The following is a 24,802-nucleotide window of genomic DNA, read 5'->3' as shown; positions in this document are numbered from 1 at the left end:
AGCAATAAACTGTTTTCTAAAATAGTATAATCAAGGTACAGTAACCCTTAAAAGCCTATATAGCACTCCGATTGTCCACATTGGACATACTGCCACTGTAATAGTGTTTTATTGAAAAAAAATTAATAAAGCACCACAGATCAGATCTAAAAAAACACGGGAGGAGTACACAGAAGACAATGAGCGAGTGTAGAAGCAATCTTAAATAAAGCCAATCCCACACAACTGCACAGCTGAGTCAAGCTTGTCAACAGCCCCAGCTAATTTTGTACACTACAAAACCAACCAAATCTCTCATCCTGGAATGATTAGCAACCTCAAGTTATCTTAGACATTACATGATGAAACCTTCCTCCTGTCTCACTGTTTCTATTGCTTCTTTGTGGGCGCACATCACCAACGAACCATGGTTAAGAAATTGTGAGTGGTTGGAAATACAGTGGGAAATGCACTGGTTGCAAACTGCCTTCTTCCACTGCAATAAACAACCTAGGGATGCCTTGTCCCTGGGTTGTTTATGTGATGTCTAAACCCAGAACTCTGGGTTGTTGGGAGAGTTTGAAACCCATGGTTTAACCTCAACAACCCCCGGTTTCATCCTCTAACAAACCAGAGTTCTGGGTTCAGAAGTCACGTAAACAAACCTAGGATGGAGTGTCTCTGGGTTGTTTATTGAAGCAGAAGCGTGAGGGAACCAACAAGTGCACTCGTTCACTCCCACTGCATTTCATAACCTACACTTCATTAACTGTGGGTTGTTGGCAACATGCAAACCCGGCATATGTTTCTACTTATTCTATGTACCCACTCTTCGGTGGGAATAATTACTCATGTAACTGAACATTTAAACCACAAGAATTGCTTCTTGATAAATTTTAGAAGAATTAGAATCTGAAGAGTCAGTGTGTGCGGGCAGGTGGGTGTGTGGCAGGAAAGAAAGACAGATTTAGTAAAGTAGGGACCAGAGCCACAGGTGAGCTGTAATACATTACTTGGCATGTGGCGCATGCAGCATAGAATAGACCTGGCTTTGATGTTGAAAGCCTTCTCTCCAGCTTTTAACCCCCGATTAACAAGGCTAACCACTTCATCTGGAGTGAGGTCTCCCCTGCAAAAAACAAAAGAGATATTGGTTAGTGCAGGGGTTCCCACACAGCGCCTGGGGGTGCTATGGCACCCGTGGGCACCTCCAGTTGCACCCACACAGCTCTTCACTCCTTGCCCTCTTCACAATTTTTTTTTTTAACAAAAAACTGAAAAACATTAAGAGCGCCAGGTTCCCCTTTTTCTTCCTGAACCTGCTCCTGATCAGCTGTTCTGAGAAATAAGCATAGCTAGAGGCTGGGAGTAAAGAGAAACAGCAATATAAAGGGGTGGGTGGGAGAGAAAGAAGGCTAGGGACAGTAAAGGGGGAGAAATACCAAGGAAAGCGGCTGGGGGAGAAAAATAGCAAGGCTAGAGGCATGGAGAGGAGAGAGAGCGAGAACAAGCAAATGGGAAAGGTCTGTATGGATGGAAAAAGTTTGAGAGGACCAGGAAGCAACGTTTTCCATTTCCCCCTCCCCACCCCCAGCTTCTAGCCTCACTGCTTCTTCCCCTCTGTTTCTCTCTCCCCGCCCCCACCTGTTGACTATCCAGGCCCCCATGGCAGCCATTATGTGATTAGCCACATCCTCTATGGAAGTTATTTTGTGGTGGTGCCCAAAGCAGTTTCTCAAATTCCCAAATGGGTCCAAAAAAGTTGGGGACCCCTAGGTTAGCATATCATCATTCCCCAACACTAAAGGAAGGAGAAATACTGCTTCATGATTACTACATCAAACTGGTTGCATCTCAGGGTCAATTTTATTTTATTATCATCACCCTGTTTATTAATGTATTGTTTCTGAATTTTGTATTAACCTAATTGGTTTTTTGTAAGTACTGAATTGAACATTTATTTATAGGTTTCTTTTTGACATTCTTAGGACTGGATAATTTTTTCATACCATTAGGCTTTCAACGTTTTGTATCATGTTGCTACACGCTGATAACACAAACAACCTAGCCATTTTGGGCTTCCTTTCAGAGTAAAGGTGGGCAACTTGCAGTCCAACAACAACTGGGGGGCTGCAACTGCCATCATCCCTCACCATTGGCTATGCTAGCTATGGCTGATGGGGGTTCTAGGTCAGAACACGTGAAAAGCCAGAAGTTACTCACCCATGTTTTAGAGGGAAAGGCAGGGTACAAATTAACTGAACAAATGAATTTCACACTTTAAAAGGGCACACATGTTTGCTGTGTCTTTCAGTGATCATTAATGGTTTTTATCGCGCATCGTTTTGAGTGCTCATTGAGCAGAGAGCAATCAAAAATATTCTGACTAACTAAAGAAAGTATAAATGACATACAAATGCATGTTACAAGATCATGAAGGCTGAGGATACACATGTCTGGAACGTAGCACAGGGGGAAAACAGTTGTGGGGCAAGCTGTAGGAAAAAGTGGCAGGTACGAAAGGGTTACACCCCTTCCTTCCAGTGCTCAGCTCCAAACTCCTGAAGTTGCTTTTCTCTAGAGAAAACACCCATCAAGCTATGTTCTGCCCTAAAATGTGAAGGGAACATGTGGGGATGCACATTCCCCTTCACACATTACAGGATTATAGAAACATAGAATAGTAGGGTTGGAAGGGGCCTATAAGACCATCGAGTCCAACCAGAATGGATGCCATGGTGAGCAACCTCAGGCCCGGTGAGCTGACCCAGAGGCCTGTTTGCTGCTCACCATAACAAAACACCTGTATACAGATGGCAAACAAGTCAGCCACCTAATGTCTAGCTCAGTTATAGAGTTACACAATTTATTTGTAGGTCTCAGGTTCAATTCCACAATCTCCAAAACTTTGGAGAACCTCGACAGGCAGAGTAGATAATGCTGGGGTAGGTGGATTAATGGCCTAAGTCAGTCCAAGGAGATTTCCTATGTTCAAATTCAGTAGTTTCCAGATGATCTAAGCATACCAGAAAAGCCTAATTGCCGTATTTCATATTTAAATCAAATATTTAGCATGTGTTGCTAATACTTTAAAACCACTCTATTTCTGCAAAGGAAAAAAAAAACAGCATTCCACAGCCTTCTATTCAAGGTGAGATGAGAGTTACTTTGCAAAATAGTTCAAGACGTCTAGCTGCCAGCTGTTTAATATTAGACAATGCCCATGCAGGATCATGGAATAGATCTATAAGTAAATGTGTGTGTTTTCCAAATGAGGACAGTATCCCAACCCTTATTAACATGCACAGCTTCAAGCTACCCTGGCAGGAAATACAGCCACCAGCAAACTTTCCTTCCTGTCTTATTCTCCCTCACCCCTTGAGAAGCTCCTCCACAAAGCTGGTTTAAAGTATAAATTAGCAATGTATTGTCAAACGCAGCTCTGATTCCTTCTAAACAAATTAAAATCTGTGAAGATCAGCTGCATGGTCTCAACCTAGTAGCTATGACAGCTAAACCTGCTTGGTTAAAAAAATAAATAAATAAAACAAGCTGCGGAAGAAAATGCTTCTGTTTTATCTCTGGTTCTTTTCCTAAGTTAAGAGTAAGCTTTGCCAAAACCCCTTACAGCTGCTTCACACAGGCAAGATGGATGAAGTACTCAGGGCAAGAGGTCCCACTAACACGGAAGCAGTCTCAAAGAATGGGCTATGGGAGGGTTAGAGGAAAAAACAGGGCAGGCTTGTGAAATCAGTAGTCCTACATTCCAAAACGGAGAAATAATTGTAGATGCACTCCATGTACTGTATACATATGAATAATTTGGATTAAATACTCCAAAACTGACATTAGGGGTGAAATCCTAGAAACCCTATACCCTCTTACCTGAGAGTAAGCCCCATTAGACTCAATGGGACTTACTTCCAAGTAGACATGCATAGGAGTGCACTTCAGGATTATTTTCTTCTCAATAGAATAGAATCACAAAGGAAGCGCCAATAATTCAGTTAATTGTGAGAACATCACAATCAGTTTATTCATTCAAACCTGCAGTGTGCCATTTTATTTGCAAACATATACCTATCCTCTGGATTTGATGGCACAGAGTGCCCAACACAGCTGTAAACCCAAATCCCCCATGAGCCCTTGGAATTCATCTTACAACTGAGGGAAGGGGAGGAGGAAGTCGTGACAACTCCATAATTGTGACTGGATATCTTTGTTTCTTGGCTAATTAAAAATCTAACATTCAACAAGTTGTACCATATTTTGGGGTGCTACAAGATTTTACAACTTACAGTGCAATCCTATGCATGTTTACTGACAAATCCTATTGTGCTAACTCCCAGGTAAGTGTGGGAGGACTGCAGCCTTAGTCACAATCTACCTGAAACAATTAAGAGTGTTTATATTCCTAAAATAACTCTTCAGTTTCATAGCTGAAAGCTTAGTTACTTTCTACTGTGCCCAATAAAGAGTTATATGTAACTTAGAAAGCCTACAAACTCTTTCCCCATCAGAAGCTGCTCCAACAGAAGAGTGCAAGTGCTTGCAATGATGGTTTCAACAACTAGTGATACACCTTAACTAGTGTATGATCCAGCCATAGTTAACCACTTTAGAGTGCCACTGATTTCAGTTGGAGAGTTAAGAAGTTCCTAATTCCCCCCACTGACACCAACAGGATTTTAACAGAGCAATCTGTTGCACGTTTACTCAAGTCCCATTGTGTTCAATGGAACTTACTCCTAGAAGAGCATGCACAGAACTGTAGCCTAAAATGCTGAACTTTAGGGGCATTGTGCTTTTCTCTCTTATTCTCTGGGAATAATACAGTACTTTTCTCTCTTATTCTGCGAGAATAATACAGCAAACAACAAATGCAAAGAAATGGCAATTAGAACTTCAACACTGAACCAAAAATGCACAGGAAAATCCTTCAAAGAAGTAGGTACTTCTTTCCTATTTACACAGCAGAAAGCTAGACACACATAGTGCAGTGATCTCTTGTATGGTGTGAAGTGCTAACAGGCATGGGAAGAAGTTGCAAAGTCCAGACGTTGTCACTGCAGATAAGACTCAATGCAGAACTGCTGATGGTCAAAGTATTGCATAACAAGCAATTTAATTTTCTTTAATCACACACTGCCAGCCAGTAGTACCTCATTATCAGGTATTTGCTTCTTTGGGGTCTATTTTGTAATGCATTTTCTTACACATTTAAAAAGTTACTCACTTTTTTTGGTCCCAGGGGATAGGATGTACTTCGCAGTTGGCAAGGAAGTGAGGGCTGTACCTGGCCTCAACATAGATTATACCCTCCTTGGCTTTCATTTCCACAAACTCGTAAGCAATTCTTTCCACAGCCTCACGGTCCCCCCTGCAAATGCAGAAGCTTGGTTTTTACAATAGTGGTAGCCAATTAACAAGGAAGAACCTGTAAAACACAGATCTGCAGTACTGTCGGAGTGCGTGCTTCTCAGCAGACTGAATTCTAAGCTTCAGTAACACTGTTTGAAGTCCTTGCGAATTTGCAATCCTTATCTGACCACAGGTCAACAACCTTTTGTTTAGTATATTAATATCCCAGTTTTCCAAAAAAAGGTTTGAGATGGCTTACAATCATCTAATAGATCAAGCATGGTCTGATCCAATTCCAGCCTCCAAAATATGATGCAATGGCTAAGCTATGTTTGACACTAATAACGCAGGGAATTTTTTTCCCCTATTTGAACTTGAGCTATTCAAATTAACAGTTAACAGGGAAATTCTAAGTAGCCAATTAGTTGCAGCAGGGAATCTTTCCAATCCTTTTTGAGCTCCATGTGTCAAGGCGGACAGTTTTACTTTAACATACACACAGGAAGTTGATTTAGCACTAGATGTAAAAGAGTGAAACAAACAGCAAAGCATACTCAGGCCTTACTGGATCAGAGCCCTGCACTGATTTTGATTTGGAACCAACACTAACTATACTTGCCAGTGTCCTCCTACTATTAATAAAAATCTGTCATTTGTTGCTCATGAGTGCCTAAATTCTAAACGTAGTATCCCCAAGAGATGAGTCAGTTCTAAATCAGAACCTCAGAAAAATAATGGTATCAGCCAATGCTATCAATGCCTGAGCAAGCAACTTACAGGGTTGCCAAGAGGTTTTGTGGGTCCTAAGAGAGACATGTCAGTTACTTCTCCCAGTTGATACGCTCTGTGGCTTGCTTCCTCAGTTATTAGCATTTGCATACAGTGCCAGTTCAGATGTCAAATCATGGATTGAGTCACACTGCTCACATGAGATTCACATTTGCTATCCCCCCACCCCCTGCTCCCCTCTCCCCTCAATTTATTCTCTCTTAGTTCCAGGTTTTTGGCAAGCCAAAATTTGCCTTTTAGTACGAATTGTGCAGACTACAGTTTGGTCAAGCCATCATTTGTCTCCAATCCAAGATCACAAACTAGGATCAAACCCAGATTTGTGGTCAAGCCATGGTTTAAGCGAACCATAATTTGCCTAGTTTGGACAAAACAACAGACCACAGTGCTGCATAAGGGGAAGCGCCCATGCACATAACACAAATACTGTTTGGTATTACATTTGAACGGAATCACACAGAGACAGGATAGGGGCCCTTATATGACAATGCCACCATCCTTCCTCAAAGGCCTTGCTAGTCACTCACTTCCATCTCACTCCATGAATAAACAGATTCCATAAAGACTGCATTTGTCCCCTGCATTTTCTCCATCAAAAGAAAGAGAAGGCTGTCCTGAAGTTTATAGCTACAAAAATGTTTTATTTATTTATTTCTTCAGAAAATTTCTGTACTGTTTTTCATTTTTTAAAAAATAAATCCCAGAGTCATTTACAGGATAAACTCATGATAAAATAATCAAATGAATAATTAAAACAATAAAGCAGTGATAAAACAATTACATCTCATTAAAATAACCGGGGTATCTGGCAATGCTAGTGGTCAGGAAAACCCCTGGACAAACAAATGTGTCTTATGCTGTCAGCAAGAACTCCATACTAGAAGCTCGCCTGATCTGAATGGGGAGATAATTCCACAAGGTAGGCGCCACAATTGAGAAGGTTTATGTAACACTTGTTGAATTTATGCAGTTCTTGTTGCATATCTGACACTTGAAATGCTCCATACAAATGCCAAATACTATCTTTTGCTATTTTCCATCCAGTTCTGTACTCCTATCTTTTAAGGGTTTAATACAAGAATAAAATGCTAGAACATGACTTTGGGAATAAGACAGCAAGACAATATTTAGTCAAGAAGCCCCGGGCACTAGCTTACAAATCATAATCTGTGTACATGTTTCAATATTAAATATTTCCAAAACATTACATTTTTAGTATTATCGATACAATCAAGGAGAAGAAAAATGGGAAATACTCATCACCACTCTAGTCACAGTATATAGTCTGCAACAGCAGCCAGGTTCAGGACTGGGGCACCCTTTGTCAATACAGTGCACTGTATGGAGGGTATTTAAGCCCCTTCCAGTGATGTATAGGAAAGTGTAGCAGGAAATTGGGGTTGGGAAAATGTGCACATAATGGTATCCATCCCCACCACCCCGATTTCACACTACTCTAGCATTTTTTAAGCAGCTGCAGGAGGCTGCCCCCTTTGCAACTTAAATACTCTTAAGTGGGGTGTTGTTAGATCTGATGAAGCAATGCTCCCTCCATATCCAATCAATCACCTCCAAGTGACCCTTTAAGCTGCAACAAGAACATACCTGCTAAAAGCTTAAAAGAAGGAACTGATGCCATGGGATATGGGATCTGTGCCATCAGCTGTGAGTCCCCCCCCCCCACCAGTAAGTTCAAAGCTGAAGGACAAGAGCCCCCCACTTTGCTAAACGCAAAGTTAAAGGAGCAGTTACTGCAAGTTCGTAAAGTTCCCCTCCATTTACTTACCAGCCAGTAGATTTGTGCAAAATTCTCCTCCATTTGCTTCCCAGCCATCAAATTGGTATATATTTGTTAGTCCCCCCAAATGCACAAATCTCAATGACTTAAAAAAAAAAAAAAAAGGAGGTGGCAGAAGGGGATGAAGCACATAGGGTGGGGGGGGGGCAGGTTAGAACTGTCAGGGAACTGCAGTAACCACAGCAGTAAGTGCTCTGAAAAGGAGATGTGAAAAGAGAGGGGGAATTAAGATCTACCCTTTCCCAAGTTGCTGGAGACTTGGGGAAGTGTTGAAAAAGTGGTGGACACTGAGAAATGTCAGTCCAGCACTTAAAACAACAGGATCACACTGCCAAAGGAGGGAGATCCCCCTCTTCCCGCCCCACTTTTGGTGCACCTACTTTTGCTGTCCCCCCCCCCACCCTTTTCGGTGCCTCTCCATTGACAGCTCAGCACTTGTTCTCTGGCAAGTGTGCACAAATCAGCCTATATGTAGTCTTGCCTTGTCAACTCCATGTCCCTTTATTTATTTATTGCATTTATACCCCGCCTTTCTCCCTCTCGCAAGGAACTCAAGGCGGCTTACATTATCCTCCTCCTCACCGTTGTATCCTCACAACAACAACCCTGTGAGGTAGGTTGGGCTGAGAGTCTGTGACTGGCCCAAAGTCACCCAGTGAGCTTCCATGGCCAAGGGGGGACTAGAACCTGGATCTCCCGGCTCCCAGTCCGTCACTCTCACCACTACACTACACTGGCTCTCCATAACCTCTCCATGTCCCTTACCTCCTCCCCTTCCCTGCTCCCTTTGACAGCTGAAACAGACTAGGAAATTGACCAGGCAAGACTCCACGTATCAGAGCACACTTGTGCACCGCTGTAAGAGCACATTTGTGCACTTCCGAAAGACCGACAAAAAATAATAACTTAAGAAATAACAGAAAGATTTGTGCAAATTTCTCAGACCGAAAAATAAAAATAAGAAGGGTGGTGAACCAGTGATGGCCGCTCGAAAGTGCCACTTGGGCATTGGTGGAGAGGCTGCTACTGGCGGCTGCAAGGGCAAGATTGGAAAGAGTAGCAGGGGGGTTTGCTGCTTTGACCAAGTGGCCAATAGCCGATCCCCACAATGAAATTACTCTGCCAGGTTCGGATGACATGACAACCCAACCCATCGTGAGTTGAACAACCCCTAGAACAAGCCATAGGTTGTCAGAGTGGCATGTTGTCCCCAAATAAGCCACCCTGTGGGAAGTGGTCTAGGTTAGGATGACCCTACAACCCATTGTGGCTAGTTACCCATGATGGGCTCTCATGTTGTGCGAACCCAGTCTATAACTTGCATTGTCCCCATCTAGCACAGAGAATGCTCAGGGGTGACGGGGGTTGCAATCCAACAAGATCTGGGGATGCACGGTTGGGAAAGGCTGGAATGTGGACCAGAATTCAAGGATGAGAATGGAAAAATTCTATTTATTGAAAAGACATGATCTACAATGCCAAGTCTGGAAGCCCTGGTAGTACTGGCCACACAGTCTGTACCAGCACTGCACTGGCCTCAAGATCAAAATCTGTGCTGATCCCAATGAATCCCATCCCTTGTGACAGCTGTTCTACAACTGCCCACACAGGGCTTCAAGAGGAAGACAAGTTTTCACATGCCCTTAGGGGCTGTTCCATTAGCTACTGGTAAGGGTACAGGGTCACTCTGCACCAGCAAGGCATCAGCTGTTACTTTCTCAGTAGGAATAATGCCACTGATCTCTAGGCAACATTTTAAATTGAAATTTATACTTCTTTGGCCAAACACTTTGATAGAAACAAAAAGGGCAGCCACCACATCACAGATCATTAAGCTGGCAACATCCAAAGTTTGACAATGGTTAAGATGGAACAATTACTTACGCAATTGCTGGCATGTAGAGTGAAAACTTTGCTAGGAACTCTGTGAGACTGAGTGGCTCTTTGTGAGAAACATGTTCTATGAGGCTTTCTACAGTATCTGCTGGGAGCTGTATTCCCCTTTTCCTAGAAGTTTAAAAAAATACACGTATCAGCTGCTGGCTTGACTGGAGTAGTCCTGAATTGAATCGGTCTTGTGCACTGATGAAGAAAACCAATAGTCGTAGAGTCCAAGACATTTGTCACCTAGTCACTAACAAATGGCTGAGTCTATAACCCCTTTGTCTTATGTACTAAGAAAACTACAGGTGCTTCCGGACAGAGGGCTCCTAGAACTACCAACGAGACGGCATTGTGCAGCAATTTCATCTTTTTCCTATTAACAGATTTTCTGCAGTAAGAAAAGAAGACAGATGATGTGGTGGGAAAGCATGGGATGGTTATGAGTGGAAAACAACAACGTCAGCCCCCCTCCCATCCTGTAAAAAACTTTGTAAATGAGGCAGGGCAATGGCGTGATAAAAGCCTCATCTAGAAGCACCCTATAAGTATGGGTTTGTAACAATGTTAGGTTCGATGTATAGAATCCCTACAGTCTTCACTTTTATGTTATAAAATAAAGTTTCTTGTCCTTAGGTTAAAGGAGGCAAATTTGACAGCCTGGCAGTGGTTCTCCTAAAAGAAACTGAAGAGTGTGCAGGTATACTTCTACTTAGTACACTGTACCCAGCTCCCCCATGACCCAGTCCAAATGCTCCTCCCTATCAGTGTTCCATAAATCATAACAATTCCACGTCAGTTGGTAGGGGGTGGAAAGAAGTGAATGAGAGCACAAAATACACACAAACTCTAGAAAGAAAGAAAAAGCAACATTTTGCAAACACCAGTAGAACAAGGTACATATGTGAAATACACATATGTAGGCTTTGGTTTTCTGATCAAAGAAATTAGGAAACTATAGTGTAGAGCCTGTGTCCCCAGCTAAACCTTAAATTTAAAACAGAGCACCTTCAATCAATTAATACAGATGCTTCCTTTCTCGGAGGATCACTGCCAACAAATTACACTCCTGCATGCCAGATGTTTCCTGACCTTTACTTCGAACATTTAATTTCTTTGTGTCATAGAAAATAGTGCCTCAGTAAACAAAAGCATCTTACTACTGGCTTGAGATAACCCTTTTGCAAATTCCTAGGCATTCCTAAAGCAGTGACCTTATACGATGGTATCAATTTCCATTGAAACTGAACTGTTTGTTGTTACTGAAGCCACACCAATTGCATAAGCCCCATTCCCACTGCCTTCTATCAGCTGAATGCTACGTAGCATTTTGCTGTAAAAGTGCGTCTCAATCATATTTATAATCTGTTCGTATTTGCAAATGTCCCCTTAACTTTTAAACAGATTTTCACATTTGGAAATAGTCTTTTAAAAGCAACTAAAAACAGATATTGTAGAGCTGGAAAAGGTGCAGAAAAGAGCAACTAAAATGATCAAGGAGCTGGAACAACTTTGCTGTGAGGCAAGGTTACAACATCTGGGACTGTTTAGCTTGGAAAAAAGGAGAGTAAGAGGAAACATGAAAGAGGTGGACAAGTTTATGCACGGTGTGGAGAAAGTGGATGAGGAGACATTTTTCTCCCTCTCTCATGATACTAGAACCTGGCATCATACCATGAAGCTGATTGGTGGGAGATTCAGGACAGATAAAAGGAAGTACTTCTTCACACAGCGCATAATTAAACTATGGAATTAGACACATTCCTGGAGGAGAAGGCAATACCTACGTGCACCAGTTGCGGGGAACATGGTGGGAGGGTGGTCTTGCACTCATGCCATGCTTATGGGTTTCCCATCAACACCTGATTGGCCACTGAGTGAACAGAACACTAGACAGACCCTTGGTTTGATCCAGCATGGCTCTTACGTTCTTATGTCTTCAATCATGCCAGTGTCACTGAATGGAATTTTAGTGTTAGATCTGGCTTTCACTCTCTCCTTGGTTTGCTTCTTTTCCTTCCTGACTCTCACAGCACCCCGCCCCCACCTTCCTGACCGCTGATGACATCTGAGACAGTGGTTTGAGGGATGGTTCAGATGGTGAAAACCATGTCAGTACTGTACTTTCAGATTACAGTCCTATGCAAACTTATCTGAGAACAAACCCCATTGAATATAGTAGGACATACTTTTAAGTAAACATGTGTAGGACTGTGCTGCTCATCCACTTTTCTCTACCAAAGCACATTTGCTTGTTCCAAAACAACTGAACCTCGCTTTCTAAACAATTGAACCTTGCTTTCTAAAATCATAAACCAACATGATACAGATTACAAAGGAAGTGGAACCAAAGGTTATATTTCATTTGTTTGGAAAGCAGGGTTGACAAATATCAATGATTTTTTTAAAAAATCAAAACGATCGGATTTTTTTGGTTTTTAAACTGAATTTTGAAATTTTCTTCAAACAATTAGTAAAAAAAGAGTCTAAGGCAAAGATATCACTATGAATACTAATGATACAACTTCGAATTATGTTCTATGAATATATTAACAGCTGTTTATGGAGATGGGAGATAACCTGATCAGTCCTATTCTGCACTGCAGGTCGTGGTGTACAGAAGGCCTTGCCTCTCTCTAACTGCAAAGATAGAGAAGGTCAATGAATAGAGTATTTTGGGAGATGGAGTAGATCTGAACAAGGAGGAGGAGTCTGGATATAAATGCAGAGAATAGGGGAAGGGAAGGTAATAGAAAGTGAAACCAAAAGTGAACAGAACATATACATGCAGTCCTGATTCTTGAGGAAACTTCTGCTGCATGTATCCTCCACTGTGTACCTACCTTCTAACGAAACCTACATCTCTGAATACGTATTAAGGTTATATTAAACAATAATGTATGCCTACTAAAAAATTCAGATTAGATAGAATCTTCCTCACTAGTGATTTAAACTGTAATTTAAATCATTAAAATTGAGTCCTTCAGAGAAGCGATTTAAATCATGATTTAAATCAAATCAATGCTGTTGGAAACAGAATAATCATAGAACAATTTGCAACCAATACCAACTATTTAATGTACTACCATTTTATAAACGGGGGGACAGACCCAAACCCAACACCGTTCACTCACTTGCTGAAGTATAAAATAGTTTCTGGTTTAATAGCTCCATCCAGGTGGACGTGAAGTTCTACCTGCAACAAAGATGAAAGAATGTAAAAATAGATAGCTGTGAAAACTATTGTGATATAAAGGTGAAAAAGCACATCAGTGCCAGATTTTTGCATGCAAGTGAGCTTTTTCGCTTTCTTCGCATAGCAGCACTCTTTCCCCCCACTTCCAAAATGCAAGCAACTTTTGAAATCTGGTGAAGTTTAAAATCACTTATGAAGCAGTACAAGGAACTTCCAGGCCAAAAAAGAAACAAACATTTACTTGCACATACATTAACTGACCCTCTTCTCTCCAGAGGAGCATTCAGAATTCTCTTGGCTACTTTTTACAGGGCGAACATAACATGCAGCCACACTCTTGAGAGCACATAGATATTTGATACAAAGGTTGTCCACAGGGTCTATCAAATGTGTCTCCCCACCCTTCTCCAAGGAACTCAAGGCAGAATACATGGTCTCCTAACTGTTATCCTCACATCAACTCTGTGAGATACCTGGTAACCTTTATGGCTAAGGACGGATTTAAACCCAAGCCTCCTCAGTCTAGGCCCAAATCTAGGCACTTTACTTCACTACCTCATTGTTTTGGACTAATACAAAAAAGCTTTATTGGCATTTATTAGTCACAGGAGATCTTTAATTTCCCCCTCTTTCCTATCTGGCCTTTCACTCACAAAAAGTACTTGAAATCCAGGGAAAATACACTGATTTATAAATAGCATCCAGCCCAGATAAGTTCAATTTTCTCTATTATAAGCCATATTAAAGCTTCCATTACGGTGACACAGAGAATCCCTACAAATCAACATATGATACAACTTCTTAGTAACAGAGAAACAATAAAGTATTCAGAACTCAGAATCATGATGGGATTTTTTCTGGAAAGGGAATGAAGAGAACTTAGGTACGATGCATTGTATAAATTAAAGGATGGGTGACAAATTTGAATTTCTATTTGCCATCTCAGAAGAATAAAGACAAAACTTATAAAAAGCAACAGGTTTGTAAAAACTAAAAAGGAAAAGTTAAACAAGGTGAAGTGAACACTGAAGTTCTTTCTGCAAGAAAGAGACACCAATAACACTATCAGCTTTAGAAAAAGACATAAGGTACAGAAAGTGCTTGTCTTTCTGCTATACATTGAGCTATACATTGATTTTAAGAAGAATTATCCTCTTCAGACAGGCTATTCTATAATTTTCTGCTTTCTGTCTTTCAACTGCTTCTGCACTCGAATAGTGCAACAGCCCTCTAAAGAATTAAAATAAAACCAAAGAGTTCAGAGTGGTACAGGTATAGGAGGAAGGGCGAACTGGTATCACTCAACATATTGCACACAGCATTCACAATGGCTACAGATGTGCAACCCAGGAAAGAAATGACCTTTTCCAAGTGACAAATATGTGCTGAGAAATTGCAGCATGCCCACGATACAAGCAATATGTTGAGGAACACACTCTTGGATCCCCTGCAACAAATTAGAGATAGTTACATGTTCACTGCATTATAAATTAAACGGGCCTTTCTGGAAAGTATGTAAACAGGACCTTAGGCCCCATTACTTCAGATCACTGAATATTTTCTCTGGAACCACTGGTGCCTCCCAAATAGGTGGCCCAATGAGCAAGTCCTAAAACTTATCCAAAAAGTATGGGAGCTGAAAACATCACGTTTATTTCTGAGATCACCAGGCTTACAGCCTAGTTGCTAAAATACTATCTGAAACGTATTCCAAATTCTGGCTTGAGTCTGACAGATCTGTTGGAACAGAGTTGCCATGCCACAGAAGATCTTATGGCCGGAGAAAGAGCAGGAAACAGCAGCGGGCAGAGAAAAAGGTATCCGTGAAAACCTGGCAAGCGTGAGTTCTTGTTTTAGACTGAACTGCAGTGACAAAGGATTCATTCACGTGCTCACATGGATCTGATACATTTAGAGCTTTTTACAGAACGACAGGTCTAGTACAGGGCTGAGCAACGTTCGCAGGTCAAGGAGTTGCATTGCCCCCTGGGGTCCACAACTTGGCTCTTGTTGCCAAATCTGCCACCGAAATTCAATGGCACGGCAGTACCAATCCTGCCCCCAGTCCTCATGATTTTGCTTGAAAACAAGGCACACAGGGAAAGCATGCCTTGTTTACAAGCAAAGTCGGGACTTTGTTTTTGCGGCTACTGCTACATCACCACATTTTCATGGTGCAGCAGCAGTGACTGGAGGCCGCAAAAGAGAGCAAGCAGGAGTGACCTGTAGGCCACTTGTTGACCACCCCTGGTCTAACAGAACAAATGATTAAATTCAATTGTTAGTTCACATGGAATTATAAACAAAGCCTCACAAAGCATTTATTTGTATTTCACTTATAAGAAAGTGCCCTTGTCATTCTCTGCAAAACTGACTTTAAGTGTTGAGTTATCATCACTAACTCTTAACCCCACTAGCCAATTGCCTCTTTTTTCTGCTGCAAGCAGGAAGATACTTTCTTCTTCAAAGGGACAACTGTCTCATCTTTCTGTCCACTTACACAACAACGAAAAGTAATTTGAGAAAAGCAATTTGGCTGGGCAATGTGTAGCAATTTCACAAGAAAAAAAAAAGGAACCCCAAACACATCAGATTCCCAGTGCTCTGGCCTGGTTCACTTGTCTGCCCCCACTGAAAGTGCCCATTGTGAACAGTCATCTGATTTTGTATGGAAAAACTGCACAGTTCATCATGGGTGTACTAGCAACTTCCCCGTCTGGTAAACAACTGGCGGGAAATCCTCCAGTCCAATCTATTGTTATAAATTTGTGGGGAGGGTCAGACTAGAGAGGGCTAAAGGGGCCAGAATGACTACAATTGTTCATTAATAATCCCACGGCAATGTTGCCAGACAACGTTGCCTTTTGTTAGAGAAACTACAGGTGATGTGTTTCTATAGGAACACATGGTTAAACAATTGCTTCTTGATACAGGACAACTCTGGAATATTCTGAATAGGAAAAATATTGGAAAAGGACACACATACATACACCCAGCTAATCTTGGTGTTTATAAATGAACAAAGGAGATAGGCTGCAGTCTAAGTGAGGCTAAGAGTCGGAGAGCTGGGTTTTGAGCTTTATAAACTAACAGCATTTGGGGGGTACTGGCTGTGTCTCTCTCTGGAGATATGATATGGGACTAATGGAATTTGGCTGTCTGTCAGAGAGTTTAAACTTTATCCTGTATATTTTATTGCGGCATCCAGTTGTGGAACTTCATGCCTAGAGGGATTCAGTAGGCCCCCTCTCCTTTAAGCTTCAGGCAAAAAGCTAAGACCTCTTTATTTCCTCAAGTTTCTAGTGTGGGTTAAGGTTTTGTCTTCCTGTTTTTATACTGTACTGTTTTATCCTGTTCTTGGTTTTAATGTATGAAACTGATTTTGTAATTTGAACTGTTTTTATTGTTAATGTGAGCTGTTTTATTGTGTTCATGTATTTTTATAAGCTAATTCGAGTTTATTTTATATAGAAAAGTGGTGTATTCTTACAATAAATTTTAAAAAATTAAATACACTTGGATATTTTAAAAAACCATAAGCCTCCAAATAACATTCCAAAAGACACTAAACCTGGGTAAGATGCTTTGACTTGGACTTCTGCACTGAGCAGGGGGCTGGACTCGATGGTCTTGTAAGCCCTTTCCAACTCTATGATTCTATAGCCCCTGGAACTTTTCACCACTTGGAGAAGTGGGGTTAGAGTAATACTATTCACCTTGACATGTTCAATCCTGGCTGATAAAGCTTCCTAGGTCAAAAAATAAACTTTAATAAAAGGCTTTTAGTCAGAAGTAGTATGAATTTAACTAGGTTGAGAACAGGGTGTGAGTTAGAAATAGCAGAAATCCTGTCTTTAAATCAATCAGTCTACAAGTGACCCATACTAGGATATATACAAAAATCTAATATCCTCTCCCTTGAACTACCAAAGCTGCTTTAGATAGAAATGATCATCTATCAGCAACTTTTTCTGCTTTGGGCCTGATAAGTCCACAATACAATGCTTAAACTGCTATAAGAGAAAAAGAAAAGAAAATCCCAACAATTTTGTCCTGCAGTACAAGCCAAGACATACACTGTGGGATTTTTAACTCTTTGAGCAACAGACACCTCCTAAATACCACATCACAAAACACTTTTGAAACATCGTCTCCATTTCAAAAGTTGTTTGGCATGTGGCATTAGGTGGTGCTATGCCCATTTGTGGTATGTCCAAAGTCCCTTTGTGGGCAGCCACACAGATTGGTCACACAGGTGTTTGAATGAAGCTGTACGTTCTGCATGGTATTCAGAAGGGCCTGCCTGTCATATTTCCCTGAAATACTGTACAAAGCTGCTGAACAGGCTCATGCCTGGCAAAGCAGAGAAGCTGCTTAATCACTGAAGTCAGGTGTACTTAGTGCTTCATAAAACCAAGAAAGCAGGTTAGATTAGGTTAAGCTATGTCTCCACTTCGCTTAACTATTGCCAACTCTTTGGGGGATACCCTGACATCAAATGGCCTATTGTACAAAATTGCCCCTAATTGATAAGCATATATTTGGACTAGATGCAGCGTATAGCCCCTAACTCATGTGATGTAAGAATTTTCACTCCCCCTCCTAATTAAAGAAATTGGAGCACATTAAAGAATGGTACTCACAGGGCATGCACAAAGTTGCACCACCTGCAGTGGAAAGATATCACAAGTATCTAAAACATAAGTTGCCAGGTGGGATTGAAGAAGCCACAAGACATCTTTAAAAAGCTGAACAGCAATTCTAGCGTACAACGTGCTACTGATATACTTGCAAGTTTTTAGCATACGGTCTATAGTTCATGGTCTAGAACACTATCATTAATCAAGGAAATTTTCCCACTGAACCAGTTCCATTATATACACACAGGCTGATCAGCTGAAACAGAACTATGCCCAGCCTTTTTATAAATGAAAGCAGCAGCATGTTGTAAATGAACTGGCACAACCATTTGGTCCCCAATGGTTTAAAGGAGCACTGCCAAGCCCCCTGTGAACTGCCACAGGCCTGTCTGGATACTAATTTCCAGGGAGAACTCAACAACTATTGTCTTGAGCCTGCGTACACTCTCCTCCTCCCAGCAGGAAGAAAATGATAAATGAACTGCCAGGTACTGTGCTTATTTGAATGTAGTGGTTGCAAAACAACCTGATCTGTCCTGAGAATGAATGGCTGGTTAACAATAGGAAGATGGGGAGCCACCCTCTTGAAATGAATGCAACACAGCTCAATTCACTCATTCCAGTCTCTCCACTGGAAAGAGGAGGGGTGGACCATATCTCAGACTGATATCCTAAGCACACTTACTCAGGAATAAGCACTGCTGAACTTAGTAAGACTTCACGCAAAGGATTGGGGTGCTTGGCTTATACCAGACTGAGAGATCTCCATGGAATGTCATGGCTGAACAAAATCACGAGGGAGGAAACTCACTTGCATGGCTGGCCGAGGGATGTTGGGAGTTGTAGGACTTTTTTCTGTATAACCATGCATAGTATTGTGCTCTAAGTGATCTAACATAAAGCAAATTTTCATTTGTCCCAGATTTATGCTACAAGAGGATAAATGAGAATAATCAATGCTTTTTGATAATTTCCCTTAGGAATCTCATCTGTGATTCTGTAGTGAGATAATTATTTTAGTCTTTTTCCAAATAATTATTTTGGTCTTTTTCCAAATATACATGTGATACATCATTTTCTTTTCTCTATAGTTTAATCTACAATCCTGCTTTGAATGGATTTGTACTAAAATTAAATCCCAAAATAAAGAATTTTCATGAAATGCATTCCAAGCCACATACTAAATTTCTGTAAGACAATCAAGAGTAATCTTGTTAAAATTCTCTTAACTGTAGCCAAACAACTGTCCATTTTCAGTACAAGTCTGAAAGTCTCGATGTATGATTACCTTGGCACTATTGCTAATACTGGACAATTTTTTTTATAAAGAAATTCCAAGGCAGAGACCAATAACTCCTAGATGATATACATAAACAGGGAAAAGTGAGGTTTGACCCTGAAATTTCCTGTACGTGCATACTGACTAACCTGAGCCTCCTAGTCGTCACTCAGTCTGTGAGAGGCAGTATCAGCAGAAAGCAGATGAGTCCTACTTAGTTCGTGACGTCAATGAGACAACTCCCAAGAATAATGCAAGGTGTAAGTGCATTTTTAAGACCACGGCCAACGCTTTTTACACGAATTAGCTTCATACATATTTTACTTAATTGATCCTCAACCAAGAAAACAATTTAGGACCTACATTCACCCCCAATCTCTTTAAGTAAAGTCTGACAATATTGCCAATCCCATAAACTAGTTTTTTCTTTGTTTTCCATTAAAGACAGCTAGTATTTCAGAGTGTGTACTGTTCCAACAGAGAAAAAAAACCATCCACGTGGAAACATTCTTTTATATCCTGCATTTCAAGTGGTGTAAAGCAGAGCTAAACGATCTTTCAAGGTCTCTTACGATTGACAATACAGCTCCAAAATGTCCCTTCAACGTTTTGGTTGCTTCTTTTGTACATTCCCCATTGATCTGGAACAGGTGCAGAAAAGGGAAACTAAAATTATCAAGACGTTTGAACAGTTTCCCTGTGAGGAAAGCTTAAAGAACTTGGGGCTTTATAAGTTAGGATAAGGAAAAAGACAACTAAGGAAGAAGAGAGGTTTATAAAATTATAAACAACACATAGGTGGAAAAAGAAATGTTCCATCCTTTCTGACGAACTCTATAGAGCCCTATTCAGGTTTTCTATATCTGTGGGAAGCAGGTGCATGAGGAGAGGGGAGTGTGCTAGCCCTGCCACCTCCACATGCATTTCTATTGTCCTCTATTGGAGGGCAACTTTCTGAAGAGAAGAGCCTCATGTATCTGTGGAAACTCTCCACATGATTGAGAATGCTAGGGAATCAGGGTTCTCAATCACATGGAGAGCCTCCACAAATAGGAGGCAGCTCTCTTCCTCAGAAAGTCATCCACAAGTAGAAGGGTGGGGCTAGCGCACTCTCCCTCCTCATGTGTTCACTTTCTACAGATATAGAATGCCTTAATAGGGCTTAGGACTCAGTGTTATCCAGTGAAACTTGATGGGAAGCAGATTCAAGATAGACTTAAGGAAGTACTTCTTCACATACATGGAGGGCGCAATCCTATCGGGATGGGCGGCCGCCTCCGAACTCGGAGGTGACCGCCTATCCAATGCAGGGCAGGAAAAGCACAGAGGGGATCATCCCCTCCGCACTTCAACTGCCCTGCATTTGCAGCTAGACAGCCGATTTCGGCTGTCTAGCCACAGGAAGGTGGAGCAGGAGAAGCAGCTGCTGGACAACACAGAGGATGTGTCATACTGGCATTTCTGCCTTCCCCACCCCGAATGCCCTGTTTTCACCACTCTGAACTCGTCTTCCGAGTATGGGGCTGTTCCGAGCTGCCTGCAAGGCAGCGCAGCAGACAGAGGAAAGTTTGTTTCTGGGAACTGATCTCGGAGTGTGGGCTCCGAGGCCAGTTCCTGGAAACCAACGTATCCTATGGCTGTCTAGCTGCTGACTAGCAGCCATAGGATTGCTCCCTAAATGTATGAAATTCACAGCCAGAAGATTTGGGGTTTTTCTACATACAGCTTTTAATCCATCACTTTACCAAGGCTTCTGCTTCTGGATTCTTTGTGGGATTAAGATCGGATCCTTTACACATGCTTTTTTTTCCTGGGGGTTTTCTTTCTCTGCCTTTCTATATATACCATTACACAACCACCATGGTATAGTGGAATTGCACGACTACTTGGAATTGAGGAATCCAACAATGGAATATTGCCAGTGTACTACATGCATTTAGGGGCGCAACTTTGGGCCTTGACACTCACTATTGGCAGTATGGAATTCCACCAATAAGGATCGTGTCCCTGCCACAGAGATCCACCATCTCTGGTGGACAATGACCAATTGCCCACCAAAAACACAAAAGCTGCAAACCTATGTACACTCACTTGGGAATAACTTCCACTGAACTTGGTGGCACTTACTTCCAAGTAGGCATAACATACGACCAGGCAGCTGCCACTCTGCCGTCTTTATATGGGATTTATTATTTTTTTTTACTATATCTAATTGTTCCATGGGGTGAGGGAATTATTTGTGGAGCCATGGCTGGAGAGGGAAGGATTAGACCTCTGCTCCCAGTGCATTGTGGTTCCAATTCAGATTGGGTCCCCTGCACTTGCTTTTGAGTAAAGAAAAAACACATAGGGAACTGCATGTTATTTATTTATTTATATTTATTAATTAAATTTATTAATCGCCCATCTGGCTAGTCACCCAGCCACTCTGGGCGATGTACAAAGTATATAATAAAACAGTTTAAAACAATACAATTCTACAGTAAAAACATGTAACATAATGTGTAGTTTGACCCATGAAACAAGTGTTTCCTGTACTCCTGTTTTTTCTCCTATTCTCATTTGATTTTTATTTTCCTGCTCTTTGCTCGCTTTATTGCTGTGGTTTAAAAGTTTTGTGATCTGTTGCCTTTAGGGATTTAGTAATACTGCTGTCTCTTAATAATTAACATTGTACTTATTGAATTCTAGTGAACTTAATTATTTTGTGAACTGTAAGGTTTTAACCTTATATACTGACTCAGATTACTTCGGAAGAAGTTGACAAACAAAGGAGTGCGGTGGGCTGACACAACCCAGTACCATCCCAACTCAGTTCAACCAAACAACCTCTAAGTTTAATTGCTCCCACTGAAATGTAATTTCATATATGCTATGTATTAGGCTGATGGCACTATTATTTATTATAAATAAGCAACATATTTATCAGATCTGTTCAGAAACCTGAAGATCCTGTGCTTCATAATGGCAATTACAATAGTTTTTGTTTTATGATTAAACTTACTGCATGTGTAAACTTACTACATGTGTTATTTTTATAAGCTAGTATTATATATATTAACTTCCTCCTGCCATGATTTGGAAACTTACAGACTGACAGGATGTGTTGTCACTGAATGTTAAACAAGGAAAGTGTCAGAGATACAACTCATAATTATTGCTTAGACTAACATGGATTCTTTTGTTGTTGTTGTTAAATATTCCTACTCATTTCCAGAGCCATGTTGAAGATAAATCAGCTGATCCAGCAAAAAGTTGCAGGACCATCAGCAGTGGATGAATGGATTAAATCCATATATTAGACAAAGAAAAATATATGTTTATCACTGTTTCAACTAAATGATACATGCAAAGTTATATGCTTGAAGCTAGCAGGTTCAGTTCAGATGCAGCAGAAGCTGCTAAAACACACAAAAAGGGTACTGCAATTCTAGATTAATGCTCACCGACTCACACCACATTATAAAATGTAGATATACACATCCACACGAATGTCTAGGCATACATTCAGATCACATCACTGGCCAAAAGCAGATTACCTGGCCTAAAAAATGAATTTTGTCAAGCCTACATGTGTTGAATAACTAACAAGTCACATAATAAAGATATCTCAATAAAACAAATATTACTTATTAATCCTATATACTAAAAGTAAATACATTCTCAAGTGCCTATCCTTATGTAGCCAAAACAGTACCATCCATGCACATGAGGGAAGTATCAGCATACCCGAGGAGCCCCAAGGCTGGCAGAAATCCAAAGAAAGCTTTAGAAAAAAAACACCACCCTTCTGGGGAAAAAAAGAGAATTGGATGCCAAAGAAGGGGTAAGGGAAAGGATTAGGGGGAAAGCTCTTGGGCAGTAGCACTGATAGGATGGATAAAGTAAAACAACACATGTGCCTGGAACAGTAAGGTGCAAGAGGAATTTGTACAAATGCAGATAGGATGTAAGAGATGTGAAGTAACTCAGGCAGGCAGGGCAAAATGAAGGGTAACAGAGGCAAGGAAGGGGCAAAGGGTAAGACAAGAGCGGGTGGCGTCTTAGCATGACAATTAAGGTAGGAAATATGAAAAATAAAGGGGAACTTATGCAGAGGTTAATAAAGGGGCAGATCAGGCAGAATGCGGGAGCTCACCTCTGGCAGCAATCTCGAGGCACCATTCAAAGGGCGCATTATTTTTACCACCGAACTTGGGGTGGGGTTGCCGTTGGGATTATCTGACTCGGGCACCAGAACACCGTGCGACAGGTTTCCAGCCGGGGTGGACCAGAAGAGGGTGACTGGGCAAAGGCGAAACGGGCAGAGCCCGGGGGCAAGGAGGGGGCGAAGCGAAGGGCTCTTCGAGTACAAGCAAATTGGGGGCCGGTGCGTAGGGTATCGGCGGGGCGGGGCGGCTGCTTGGGGTAAAGCAAAAGGAGCGGCGCCCCTGCCTCGGATCAACTAGAAAGGAGAGAGCATGTGGAGGACAGCGCGACGAGGGCGCCCGAGGCGACCACCCTATGCGCGCTTACGCCCCCAGTGAGCCAGCCACAGTGCGACTTTCTCCCGAGGAAACGCGCCTCGGAGGATTGCGCGGGGCGCCCAGGAGCCGCGGAAGGGCAAAAGGGGCGGCGGCGCAGGGGAGGGCCACGGGTGGCCTCGGGAGGGCAGGCGCGACGCGCGTCAGCCCCTGAAGCCCCCTCGCCCGGGCAGGGGCAGCTCCTCCGCCCTCCGGGACAGCCGCCGGGGCTGCCTCCGCGCCTCAGGCGCCCAGCTGCTCGCTCACCTTTGGCTTGTCGAAGACGGGCGGGCTGCTCTCCATGCCGCCGCCTCCGCCGCCAGCCAGGGCTTCTGCGGCCGCCAGCTCGCCCCGCCGCGCTTTTGCAGGGCTGGCTCCGCCCAGCGGTCTCTTCAGGGACCGGCCCGCCTCGTGTTCGGCGAGCTGGAGGGGCGGCGAAAGCGAAAATCCGCCCCGCGCTTTTGCTTCCCCGCCAGGAGCAGAGGGCGCCAATCACGGCCACCGCCAAGCGCTCCAACTCAGCAAATCCTGCTCATCTCCGACGCATGCAAGGAGGGTTTCCCTCACCACGAATATGTGGGGGTGTAGTGTAGGTATGCAAGTGTGCGAGGGAGCGAGACCCTCGAGAGCGGAAAGCGGATCTCCAGATGTTCGGGACCGCAGCTCCCAGCATTCCTCACCATTAGCCAGGCTGGCAGGGGCTCCTGGGAGTTGAAGCCCCAAACATCTGGAGATCTGCCTTCTGCCCACCTCTGCTTTTGAGCTCAATTCGAACCAGAGCTATCAGAACGCCAGAGACGCACACAATAATTGCAGAGTTGGTGGAGCATGCCCCTCTGAGCACGCACAGAGTTCATTTCTCGCACCGCTGGCTGGAGGTGCTTCCACGGTTTTGCAGGCGAAAGAGAAGGAATAGTGGGAACTCCTACTCTCATTTTGACCCTACATGTGCAAAACCCAAAAGGCAATGCCCTCCTTGAGCATGAGTAACGTTATTAGTTATTTACTTACAGCATTTTTACCCTACCCTTCAACCCCAAAAGGCTCCCAAAGTGGTTTACAAATTTTAGTAAGACAGTTCTTGCCCTCAGGCTTACATTTAGAAGTCCACACGCAAAAGGAAAAAAGTTGGGAGGGAGGAGGAAAAAGCCAAACTCAGGCACTAGTTCTTAGTTATAAAACTATTACAGGTGTTCTTTCCAGCAGGAAAGGGAGAAGCAAGCTGTTGTTCCTTCTCTGGCTGATACATGGGGATCATTTTTTGGCAATATAAATTACAGACGCACCCCCCCACCACCACACACACACAGTGTGGGCAAACAGTTAAGCCCCTACCTCCTCCTCCACACTCACCTTAGAAAATTTTTTTAAAGCCCC

At 42.4% G+C, this 24,802-nt stretch overlaps 1 protein-coding gene across 1 annotated transcript in view; it reads right to left on the bottom strand.

Moving 5' to 3' along the window:
* ADA (adenosine deaminase) overlaps window positions 1-23,836 on the bottom strand; it is a 53,385-nt gene extending 29,549 nt beyond the window's left edge. The window contains exons 1-5 of the mRNA XM_084853997.1: window positions 23,693-23,836; window positions 12,943-13,004; window positions 9,812-9,934; window positions 5,216-5,359; window positions 993-1,108 (exon numbers count right to left, since the gene is read on the bottom strand). Of these exons, the coding sequence (XP_084710123.1) occupies window positions 993-1,108; window positions 5,216-5,359; window positions 9,812-9,934; window positions 12,943-13,004; window positions 23,693-23,728 (481 nt within the window). The 5' untranslated portion in view covers window positions 23,729-23,836. The remainder of the gene's footprint in view (window positions 1-992; window positions 1,109-5,215; window positions 5,360-9,811; window positions 9,935-12,942; window positions 13,005-23,692) is intronic.
* Between the last annotated feature and the right edge of the window lie 966 nt (window positions 23,837-24,802).

This window comes from Heloderma suspectum, chromosome 4, assembly GCF_057233095.1.
Source record: "Heloderma suspectum isolate Gila_16-S chromosome 4, 16-S_ref, whole genome shotgun sequence".
Taxonomy (NCBI): Eukaryota; Metazoa; Chordata; class Lepidosauria; order Squamata; family Helodermatidae; genus Heloderma; species Heloderma suspectum.
The sequence above is the reverse complement of the archived record's forward strand: the minus strand, read 5'-3'. Positions and strand labels throughout refer to the sequence as shown.